Below are 12,730 nucleotides of genomic sequence, written 5' to 3'. Positions count from 1 at the left end.
TGTATTTGCTGTTAGACTAGCCCCTATCTGTAAGGTAAGAGGATGATGACCTTGTGTTTTGTATCACTGAAGAATAGCCCTGTGCTATGTCTTCCTGGAGTTCTGGGCAGAAAAAGACTAGATGAAATGGTGAAGAGACTGTGTTAACCACTGATGTGTTGTGAGACACCTGCTTTGCAGGCTGTCTATATTCAGACAGCCATTGACACTGGATGACCTGATCAGTGTCAAAATCAGATCATCTTAGTTGTGTTGCAAGGATTGCATCTCTGAGCTATTGTGGTGTATACTTTAAATAAATGCAACACCCCACCCCTGCCAGAATTCCTGCCATAGCTGCATGTAACAGAATCACTTAGCATCAGGAATTTATGGAATTTATTTACGTGGTAATTTATTTTGTTCCTATGTCATTATTTATAGCTTTGCTCTCACATCATCATTTATGATTATTTGCATCTATCAGGTATATGGCTATTGCACTCAGTATGATTAGGGTTGTATACTGATTACTCCTCTCACATACCTTTTATTTTAAATAGGCACATAACTAATGCAGTAAACCCGCATACACATTTATGTGTTACCATTTTTCTTGTTATCTGTACCCTAACCAGCTTTATAACAAGTCCACTCACCAAAATAAGATAAATCAGTACTGACAATGCAGAGTCCAGTTTGTTATGGTACTAAACATAAATTAAAAAATTCTTTCAAATATTTGGTCTAATATAATACAGAAGGTTTGACTGCTAATGGAAGCAGCATTTTGAATTATTTCTTGTACTGATAACATATAAGAAGTAGAACAAGTACTTCTGTTATACAATGTATCTGTAATAGAACTGTCTTATTCAGAGTTGGTTACAGCCTGTTGGTAACGCTGTTTCTTTCTTTTGCATTAGTCTGACTGAGGATCAAGTTCGCCCGTACTTCCCCTTTGAGCAGTGAGTAATTCCACATTTAATTAAATGTTTTCAGCTGCAAGTTACAGAATGGTGTGTGGGATTTGACAAAGTGAGACGTCAGATTTTTAAACTAGAGTGGTGTTATGTGGAAGTATGTAATTTAAGGCAGATATGAAAAAAAGACAGAAGTGTCCAAATACCAAATGAGTAAGAGCTTGTCAAATGGAAATGTTTTCTTCTGTGATTATTAATGCTCCAGTGAGGTACAAAAGCAAATACTGCTTTCAGATTTATTGGAAATTGGAAAAGATAACATATATTCAGTAGAAATAAATCTTATTCAAAACCTTATTTGCAGGGCCCTGCTGACTACATGTCAGATAAGATATTGTCTGAGTCACTATATATAATAAAACAAATTGATACTGAATTTGGGTGGTGTCCATTTGCCTTTTAGAACATCAGGAGTAAAGCTGTTAGGGTAGTAAGCACCTAGCATCTGTGAGAAGGCTTGACCAGTTTATGTTTTGTATGGTGGCTTAGCCATTATTCCTTACAGATTATGTATAACAAATCACTATGAAGTATCGAAAAATGTAAAAATAGTTTAAACAGAATTAGCGGAGGAAAATAGTGCATAAAAACTGTTTGTGGCAGCTGCAAGATGCCCCACTCAGAATTGTATGGTACCTTGGGGCAGCTTTTCTTTAAATATCACTGTCATATCACTTTTCAAGTACAGACCATTCAGTTCATTATAATATTAATTTGCCCCGACACAGCACACAATATGTTAAAGTATCTAATCTCTTTTTATGACACATTCCAGCACAAATTGGTATTTGTGTCCAAATCTATTAAATCACAATGAGAAAGTAACTGACAGAAATGGTACTGTATTTATATCCATTGCATGCATCCTAGATTTTCACAACTCCTATCATCTGACGGTCTAGCCACACCATTGCTTTAGTGCAGTCAGTGATAGCAAACTTAACAGTGTTGAATGTATCCCAGATTGTTCTTTTGCTTGGGGTTATTAAATGCAACTTGCAACTTTTATGTTTAAATTCAACTAAACTTAAATCTTTTGGCTGTGTTTTACTGTAGCCCCTTTTTAATGATGAAAACACATCAGGATTCAGGTAATTAATGTGTATTTGGCAGGTATCTGTACCATGTGCATATTAAAGATTTACAGCCCCATGGCTGGCATACATCTCAACTTCTAAGAGCAAGAAATCTGGACAAAGCCATATGTAACTGGGGAAAAGGGTCCAAAATAGGGACACTTGTAAAATATTGCTCTTACAGACTTAGAAAGCTGATAGAATAATACATAACCAGAACTTGTAAGATATTTGGGATGCATGGCTAGGCTTACAAAGGTCCTTGTGGTTGTTAGCTTAGTACACTTCTATCATTCTTTGAAAATATTTTGCATTAGCATGAATTTTCTGAAGAATATGAAGTCTGAAACTCAAATATCTGTCTATTTTCTGACTTCGGTTCTGACTGATTTGACAGAAAAACAAAATTTTATGAGGGACAGACCAGTAATTATGAGGCAAAAATCTGGCTATTATGCGAAAATCTGGAAGGTTGAGAGGTATGATGACTAGATGTCAGGAATATGTATAAAAACTTAACTTAAGGTTCCACACTTTGGAGAACTACCCAAATCTGATGTTATCCTGCAGTCAAGACATTACATTTATTATGCAAACCAGACCTTGTGTAGACTATTTATGCATTAGGCTCATAGGAGGTTATTAGGCTGTAGGGCCTGAGGCCCTTATAAGCTAGCCAAGAGTTTATCCCATATTTAGACAAATCAGCACCCAAAGACCCTGTCCAGCAGGGACACAGGTGGACTCCCAGGGGCATATTTTCTATTTCCCATCCAGGTTGCGTTTAAAAAGGGATAATGAGGTACTCTGCTTGACGTGGAGAGGGAGTCTCTTCTACAGATGGGGGAGTCTCTGGGACACAAATCTGTCCCGCCAACAAGTCCTATTGATATCACAGACCAGGTTGAGGTCGTGCATATGGGTTGCTCGAGTGGAGCCTGACTTGCGGATATGCAGCAGTCCCATCAAGGCAGGGTCTGAAATTGATTTGTATGCCAGACAGAGGTCAACTTTGAGGAGTCTGTATGAAACTGAGTAGAGGGACAGGGCTTTTAGCCTATCTGTGTGGGATGGATGTTTGAGGCCATGGATTCTCCTGGTGAAGAACCTCTGTTTTCTGTCCAGCTGCTGCATGTGCTTTGTGAGGTACATGCCGAAGGGGGCATTGTACTCAATAATTGGCCTTATAAGGGAAGAATACAGGGATGTTATGATCTATTTGTCCTTGGATTAGATATGAGGTGGGCCATGTAGAAAGCTTTCCATACAATGGAAGCAACAACGTGGACAAAAGTCAGGTTGCTCTCAACCTGAGTGCCCAAATCCCTCACTACTGATTGTGTACTAAGGATGTTATTAATGTGATAATATGTAGGGACATTACTGTCCCCAAAGGGGATGATAATGCATTTTTGGCATTCAGCTTGAGGCCATTTTCTGACACCAGTCATTTGTTTGGGTGAGACCTTCTTTGAGGACGTCCACATCACTTGGGGAATTGAACACTGCACCCAGCTTGCAGTCATCTGCAGACTTGGTCAGCTGTAGCCCACTGATTTTGGCCTGCAGCACAGAGAAGTATATCCTGAATAACAGAGGCCCTAAGACCAATCCCTGGGGTACGCCACTCGTTATGGGTCTACTGCTTGAACTGGCTTCCCCTGTTTTGATTAGGTGGGTTCTGTCAGTGAGCCAGTTTGCTACCCATTTGGTAACATATGGATTGATGCCTAGTTGAAAGAGTTTATCTATTATGCACAAGTGGGGAATAGTATCGAAGGCTTTGACCAGGTCAAGGTAGGTGGTGTGCACTGTCTTCACCTTGTCCATGGCTTTGCTGACTGTCTCAAAGAAGTCGACCAGATTTAACAGACATGACTTCCCCTTGACAAAGCCAAACTGTGTGGGGTCGAGTTTTTGGAGGTTGCCAATATCCCTGTTAATGAGGTCCATCATAGTCTGTTACATGGCCTTGTAGATCAGGCTAGTTAGGCTGATGGGTCTATAATTTCCCGGTACAGTGGATGCTCCACCTTTCTGTAAAGGGATGACAATGGCTGTCCTCCACTCGGCTGGGACAAAGCAGGTACTCAAGCTGTGGTTGAATAGGGTGCCTAATGGTGCTGCAGGTTCATGCCTGAGTTCATGTAGGATGCAACCTGGGATGTTATTGGTTTCCATGGAGGCTGTATTTTTTGCCTTTGAGAGGGCAGTGTTGACCTGTTCCCTATAGATAAGGGGTGGGGGGCAGGTACTGGGGAAGTCCTGATTTACTGATGGGGAGGGACAGAGGGGAGAAGTTTTTGCTGAATCTGTCAGCCAGTAGATTGGCTATATCTACAGTATTTGTGTATGTGGTGTCCTTGACCACCAGTTCTGAACAGATCTGGGTGATTCCTTTGAGACCTGGACATGTGTAAAGAAGGCCTTATGATTGTCTCTAGGAGATGTGGCCAATTTGGACTCAAAGTTGGCTTTAGAGGATTTCACTAGTGCACGTATTTGCTTGTTCAGGCTAAGGAGAGATTGCTTGCAATTGGGCACCTGCTCCTTCTTGGTCCTGGACATCAATGTTTTCCTTTTGTTATATAGTTTATTTATTGCAGATGTCCGCCAGACAGGTTTATTCTTCCTTGCCAATGATGATTTTCTCCTGTCAGGTATTCCTGATTCCAAGCATCTATATAAATGCTCTTAGAGTACTTTGGTGTAGATTTGGACATTGATGCCAGTTCCTACAGTGGGGGAGGAGGCTGTGAAGCTGTTTATACCATCCCTCAGGATGTTGTAATCAGCTTTGAAGAAGTTTTTGTTTGACCCTAGCTAGAGGGGAGTCAGGGGAGATGGTGACTTTGAAAGTGACTGCTTTAAGGTGGGATCTTACCAGGGAGGATGATACTGTAGGGGTGCTGCAGTGGTTACTTATGTTGGTTAATACCAAGTCCAAGATATTATCACATCTTGTGGAGTATTGACTACTGTTCCAAGGCATTTGCATTGATAAAATCAAGGACTCTCTGGGCATTTGTGTTCTGGTATAAGTAGTTTTTCCAATCTGTGGTTGGGTAATTTGACCTCATGACTTTTCCTAAAAAAGCCACTATGGGGGAGGCAAGGGCCTTTGCCAGAAGCCTGAAGCCCAAGTGAGACAGATGCAGGACATCTCTAGCAAAGCATGGTGGTCTGTTGATCATATCTTCCCAGGCTGTTAGATACTGGCTCTCCCTGAAATGACACCAGAAACTAGCCAGTTGTTAAAGTCAATCATTTTCTGTTTGTATTCAGGCATAATTCTGGGTGATGGTAGAATGCTGCTTAAGGCTAGGGACATACCTGCCTGGGGCACGTATTCAGCGAGCTCAATCATGTCTCTCTTCATATAGTCCAGGGAGGTACGTCTCAAGTCGTTCACACCAACATGGACTATGACAGAGTCATAGCTGTACCTGTTGTTGAGAGACTTGAGTGTGTGTGTGATATGACAGATTCTGGCACCTGACAAACAGCTAACCATGACTTAATCCTTATCCAGCCTGGTGAGAGGCACATCTGTGTGTCTCACAATGGAGTCTCTTATGACTAATATGTTGGGTTTATAGTTAGACTTTCGTGGTTGCAAGACACTGGTGTGTGGGCTATGCATTATATGTAGTGTGGAGGGTTGTGGAGTTCTCATGTGTTTTTGCCTCTGAGGTCTCCTTTGTTTGGATTTGTTTTTGTTGAGAACCTCCGCATATGTGGGTGTGTGTTGTGTAGCTGTGGATAGTGATTGAGGTGTAGTGATAGTGTTGCCAACCTTCTTAGTTCCAGATATACTGCCTTGTGAGGGAAAGAGCACAGACTCTAGCTTCTTTATATAATTGCATCTCTCGCAAATTGTATTCCTAGGTGGCAGTAGTAGATGGTTGCCTATGTACATGAGGCAGTTGCTAAACTGTCTCAAGATGCCCATACCAACCAGGCTGGTAGGAGAAACCGTAGGAAATTGTCCATCCATATTTTTCAGAATCTGAGGGAGAGAGGCCAGGGAGAGCTAAGGGGTAGGCCTAAAGCCAAAGTGCTTAGACCAAAACTAAGAGGCTTAGAGTAACACTTAAAATTTAAACAGGTTAAAACAAGCAGTAATAAATGTAGCAGAGAAGATGGAATTTAACACTTTAGAGAACAAGTATCAGAAAAACAAGATGAAGTAAAAGAGTAGGAGGTGGAAACACAAATACTGTAAAACCAGTTGAATAAAGTTTTGTTTAGTAAAGTGGAAAGGGAGATAGGTTGGCATTCCTAAATGTTCTCTCTGTATTAGGTAGAATGAGCTAATGGCACTGACCTGGGTGTAGTGGCCCAGATTAAATTTTCAGTGGTGCGGGCAACTGCAAAGCCACTTAGTACAAGAAAAAAACACCAATAGAGTGGGAGGGTGGGAAACTATGCTACAGCTACTAGCTACACTTTTTCTAGGCAGAAAACACTACAGAAATGTTTATCACAACAGAAAAACAGCAGTGAGACACTAAATGAAAGTTTTAAACGGATAAAGGAGCAAGGAGACTCTAGAGAATACTTTTAACTGCAAACAAATCAGTTATATGATACACTCCTTGGCAGGAAATCAGAATAAACAACCAGATGCTTAAGAAACTGAGAAAATTTATAGTCAATACCTTTCACACAGTGAAACTAGCTAAACAAGCTTTACAAATAGTGACAGTAACAAAAGTGATTTAACAGGCCCCGTAAGGCAGAGAGACAGTTTCAGTACAACAGTGCAAATTACTTTAAAGCAGTAAAATACAGTAAAAAGTAGGCAGCAGACAATAAAAAGTGCTATAAATGGTTAGAGTAAGCAATAACTAGTAAAAATAAGCAAAAATAGGACATTATTGTTATATATCACAGAGTACTGTATTTCACTAACTTCAGTAGTCTTTATTAATTCACCATTTTTCTGCTGGAGTTAGTTACTATAAGTTATTATGAATGGAGTGCCTCATGAATGGCTTTTTGCTGTAGTTCTGAGATGCTTTTTATTTCGTTTATTTATTTGTTTGTTTTTGTAGCAGCTATTTTTATGTATTTAGTATACTGTGTTATGTAAAGAGTTTTAGTTTTTATAGTTTAGTTATTTATTTTAGTTATTCTACTCTGAAATTCACAATTTCTTCTCTTAGGTCATCTCCCTTTTTCTTTATTCCTCCTGTTCCCCCCTACCAGTCAAAGGACTAGTAATCTATTAAAATGTATAAATATTATAAATATTACACACGCATATATTCTTCACAAATTGAAAGCCTTGTATGTCTAGTCATAGTTATCTTACTACATTTGTCCTTTTCAGACTTTTGTAAGCTAATCTTATTTTATGTATACAGTGGATATAAAAAGTGACACACCCCTGTTAAAATGCCAGGTTTTTGTGATATAAAAAATGAGACCACAATAATTCATTTCAAAACTTTTCCCACCTATAACCTGTACAATTCAGTTGTAAAACAAACAAATCTGTTAGGGGAAAAATATAAAAAATAAAAAAAACGTACAATATGCTGGTAGAATAAGTGTGCTCAACTTTAAAGTAATACTTTGTTGTGGGTGTGCACCACATACCTGTCATCAATTAAAGAGACTCTGATTAACCACAAATAAAGTTCAGCTGTCCTAGTAGGATTTTCTTGACATTTACTCAGTTGCCTGCTATAGCAAAAGCCATGGTTTGCAGATAGCTTACAAAGCATCAAAGGGATGTCATTGTTGAAAGGTATTAGTCAGGAGAAGGGTACAGAAAAATTTCCACAACATTGGACATACCATAGAACACAGTGAAGACAGTCATCAAAAAGTGGAGAAAACATGGGACAACAGTGATGTTGCAAAGAACTGGATGTCCCTCCAAAATTGATGACAAGACGAAAAGTGGTCAGGGAGGCTGCCAAAAGACGTACAGCAACACTGAAGGAGCTGCAGGAATTTCTGGCAAGTACTGGTTGTGTACTACATGTGACAACAATCTCCCGTATTCTCCATATCTGGACTATGGGGTAGGGTTGCAAGACGGAAGCCTTTTCTTACACAGAAAAAATATCCAGTCCTGGTTAAAATTTGCAAAACAATACGTAAAGTCTCCCAAAAGCATGTGGGAAAATGTTATGGTCTGAGACCAAGGCTGAATTTTTTGGCCACAATTCCAAAAGGTACATTTGGCGCAAAAACAACACTTCGCATCACCAAAAGAACACCATCCCCATGGTGAAGCATGGTGGTGGCAGTATCATGCTTTGGGATTGCTTTTCTTCAGCTAGAACTGGGGCTTTAATCAAGGTGGAGGGAATTATGAACAGTTTCAAATACCAGTCACTTTTGGTCCAAAACCTTCAGGCGTCTTTCAACACGACTGACCAAGAGCATACATCCAGATCAACAAAAGAATGGCTTCACCAGAAGAAAATTAAAGTTTTGGAATGGCCCAGCCACAGCCCAGACTTAAATTCAATAAAAAATCTCTGGGGTGACCTAAAAAGGGCTGTGCACAAGAGATGTCCTTGCAATCTGACAGATTTGAAGTGCTTTTGCAAGGAAGAGTGGGCAAATGTTGCCAAGTCAAGATGTGCCATGCTGATAGACTCCCACACAAGAAGGCTGTAATTAAATCAAAAGGTGCTTCAACAAAGTATTAATTTAAGGGTGTGCACACTTATGCAACCAGCGTATTGTACATTTTTTATATTTGTTTGCCTAACAGATTTGTTTGTTTTTCAATTGAATTGTACCAGTTATAGGTCACATTAAAGGTGGGAATAGTTTTGAAATGATTTATTGTGGTCTCATCTTTTTATATCACAAAAACCTGGCATTTTAACAAGAGGTGTGTACGCTTTTTATATCCACTGTATATGTGCATATATATATATATATATATATATATATATATATATATATATATATATATATATATATATATATATATATATGTGTGTGTGTGTGTGTATATATGTGTGTGTGTGTATATGTGTGTATGTAGATATATAATATATATATCTGATTGTTAATCCTTGTTCATTCCTTATGCCTGGGTTACTGGTTCCAACCTCAGAACCGAGCCGGCCATCTTCCAAGCTCGCGACAGCCACAAACTCTCGAGCTAAACTTTTATCCACAATTCCCCTCTCCCTGTTACCTCAGATTTCGTTTGCCGTGTCACCATTCAGTCGTGTCAAGCCACTTCTCTTGAGCTAAGTAAAACTTTCTTTGATAATACCTAATCTTATTACAGCTTTTCTCAGTTGAAATCTTGTTAAATAGTTATCTCTTACCCTATCGCATCTAGCAACTCTGTTTTTTTTCTAGCCCTTCTTTCTTCTTACCGTGAGGTAACTCTTTTACCATCATTGGTAAAATCTTTCTTTGCTTTACCTTCGGGTATTTCTCGTACCATTGTTGTTGCCTTCTTCCTTCCTTTCTTTTTCTTCCTCCAACCTATCATGGCAGAGAAAAAAGGTAGTCCGGGATTTAAGAGATGTGTGGATTGTGAGCATAAATTGCCTATTTCGGAAGCAAATTCGTTATGTGTTTACTGTTTGGGTGTGCCTCACTTAACTGTTGACCCACCTTGTGGGATTTGTGTGAACTTTTCAAACAGGACTTTGATGGAAAAGAAAAATAAACTGATCTTAAAGGGACTACTTAAATCTTCCTTTACAGAGGCTATTTCTGGGTCGGAGGCTTCAACCCCTCCTAGTTCCCATAAGAAAAGGGATGAACATAAGAAGGCCAAGTCTCTTCCGTCTCCTGCTGGGGACCCTCAGGAACCGAGACCTAAGAAGGCCAACCTTTCTAGTTCAGAGTTGACTTCCTCAGCCCCGAGGCTTTCAGTGCTTAGATCTTCTGCACCGAAGCCTTTGGCACCATCCGCTACTTCGGCACCAAGTATTGTGCCCTAAACCTCATCGGAACCGAGGGGGCCCTTGGTTCAGACTTCCTTACTGGCACCGACTTTTTTATCGATGCAGACCTTTATGGCGTCGATGACTGTTCCGATGCCCTGTCCTGCTTCGCCTCCGACAATTTACATAGCACTGACTGTCCTCTCGGTACCAACCCTAGTTTTCCGCACAGACTCTTTCAGCACCTACCATAGTGCCAACTACCACTTCAGCACCGACCTTGTCGATGCAGACCTTACCTTTGGCACCGATCTCCTCGGTGCAGACACCAGTAGTATAGACCTTAACATCTCTGTTGTTCTCGGTACAGACACCTATTTTAGCGCCATACAAAAACCCCTTTGTGGGCACCGAGTTTCCTTCATCCTTGGATAGACCTGACTCTCCTTCAGCTGTGTCCATGGGATCCACTAGAAGCCTCTCTGAACATGATGTGGTGCATCTTGTGGATCAGTTGCTTTCGACCAGAGGTATCTAACCCTCCAGAACCTATTCTTCCTTCGGAGGTGAACACCTTTCTCCAAAGACCCCTACCTATTTTCCTCCTTCATTGCCTTTGAAGCTCCTTGCTGTAGCACAGACTTTCCTCACTATGGCTCCTTTTATGGACCTCACTAAGGAGCTGCAGTTGCCTTTGTAGCAGGAGAGACTTGTCACTCCAGTCACTGCTTAGGATGCCAGCTGTTTTGTACGTACTCCTGTTTTTCACAGCCATCCAGGGACTCCAAGTTGGCAGGCTGATTTGCTTGAGCGATGTGTGACCTCCTCGGGTGGACCAGCCTTCCAACTCATGGAGAAGGCTCTTGTGTCTGGCGATACTGTGCTATCAGTGCCCCTGTCCTCCTCTGGACCGCAATTTACACAAGCCACCCCTAGCGGACACCGGGCACAAGGGCCTCAGGACACTCTCCCACAGGAGGCCCCTTTTGCGCTGTCTTCCCCAGATTCTCCCCCTGAGGAAGTTCATTGCAAGAGTTCGTGTAAGAGGAAGCACGCGGACTCCCCAGAGGAGTCCCTCACGGAAGACAGACTTTGATGATGGGGAAGGGTCCCCTCGGTCACCCTCTGAGGTATCCTTTGGAGATATCCCCAAAATACTTAAGTAGACAGGTGAATGGCAGCCTTCTAATCTGACCTGTGAAGAGTCTGTGTTCCTGCAGGCCTTTTGTACCCAGCCCCCTACCTCCTGGGTTATTCCACCTACTGACGACCTTGTCCGGCTTGTCGTGCAGTGTGCATGGAAGGCTCCTGACACCGTTGAAGCCATTCCCTGGAGGCCAGATAAAATCTTGTCCCCTACAGATAGTGATCCTCACTGGTCCAAAGGTCTTCCTGTAGATGCCTTGGTGGTGGCGGCCACAACAAAAAAGGATCTGGCGGAAGAAAGCCAGACTGTCTACCCACCCAACAGAGTCCCGGGCGCTGGACAGATTAGGGAAGCATACTTTTGCACCAGCGACCTTTGCAGTCAGGTCCCTGAATTATATGCCACATTTTACCAGGCTTCAAAGAGACTTCATTTCTGAGCTCTGTGAAACTTTGGCCGGAGCTGTGTCTCAGGTCCGGGACAAAGTGGCCTCACAGTTAGCCACCCTTGAATCGATCTCTAACTTCCCCATGCGTCTGAGTTCACATGCATCAGAAGAAGCTAGAGCAGTGGGTGCAGGCATTGTCCTGAGCAGCATGCCTGGATGCACTTGTCCAACCTCCCCCCATCCCAATCCGTAAGAATTCATTGGGGTCCTGTTGGATACAAAGAACTGCAAGGCATCGATTCCAGAGCACAGAATTCTAAGTATAAAACAACAACTCATACCCATCCTCTCAAGGGAAAGATCCACAGCACATTCTGTCCTCCAGCTGTTGGGTTCCATGGCAGCTACCATTATTATTGCTCCCCTTGCGAGATTCCACATGAGGCTCTTATAATGGTTACTACTCGCTTAGTGGTACCCTTTTCAGTTTCCTCTATCATCCCAGATTCGGGTGACTCAGAGATGCAAACAAGACTTGATTTGGTGGATGTTACAGAAACCGTCACAATGGTCTCGCCCCTTCACACCCCAACAGCCCAGAGCCACAGTGACCACGGACGCCTCCCTGATGGGGTGGGGGGGCTTTTTCAGGGGAAGACAGTCCAAAGCACATGGTCGGAACTAGAGGCCCATCTGCATATAAATGTCCTAGAACTGAGGGTGGTGGTTCTAGCGTTGCAAGCATTCCTTCCCCTCCTCCCATCAGGGGCTATTGCAATACCATCGGACATGGCTGTAGTCTAGTACATTAACAAACAAGGCGAAACCAAATCCTACTCACTTTGTCGGGAGGCCATGAGGATATGGCAATGGGTGATGGCTACCAACCACTTTCTGATAGCAATGCAGATTCCTGAGAGTTTCAACGTGATAGACAGATTGAGCAGGTGCATTCTGCAACCACACGAGTGGTCTCTAAATCCTCTTATAGTGGCGGAGATTTTCAACCGCTGGGGTCTCCCTTGCTGCGACCTCTTTGCATCTTCAACCAACTACAAATGCAGCAATTACTTCACCATGATTCCCCCTCGGGGGCAGTCACCCAGGGATGCTCTAGTCCACGATTAGCCCTTGGGTCTGCTTTATGCCTTCCCCCCTCTTCCTCTCATTCCCCAGTTCCTGAAGAAAGCCCGCCAGTTGAAGAGCAAGATAATGCTCGTAGTGCCATATTGGCCTCGTCAAATTTGGTTCCCCTTCCTATTGCCTCAACTGCTATATCA

At 42.1% G+C, this 12,730-nt stretch overlaps 1 protein-coding gene across 2 annotated transcripts in view; it reads left to right on the top strand.

Annotated features, from left to right (window-relative positions):
* Positions 1-12,730, top strand: part of LOC122816758 (probable cytosolic oligopeptidase A) — a 907,285-nt gene that overhangs the window by 548,131 nt on the left and 346,424 nt on the right. Inside the window, exon 11 of one of the 2 annotated variants that reach the window (XM_044089769.1) lies at positions 906-947. The exons of the other annotated variant lie outside the window; for it this stretch is intronic. Within the exon in view, the coding sequence (XP_043945704.1) occupies positions 906-947 (42 nt within the window). The remainder of the gene's footprint in view (positions 1-905; positions 948-12,730) is intronic. 2 annotated transcript variants of the gene reach the window in all.

Source organism: Protopterus annectens, chromosome 12.part0, assembly GCF_019279795.1.
Source record: "Protopterus annectens isolate FY-2018-M chromosome 12.part0, PAN1.0, whole genome shotgun sequence".
Taxonomy (NCBI): Eukaryota; Metazoa; Chordata; order Ceratodontiformes; family Protopteridae; genus Protopterus; species Protopterus annectens.
Note: the sequence above shows the minus strand (reverse complement) of the source record. Positions and strands in the feature narration are given on the sequence as shown.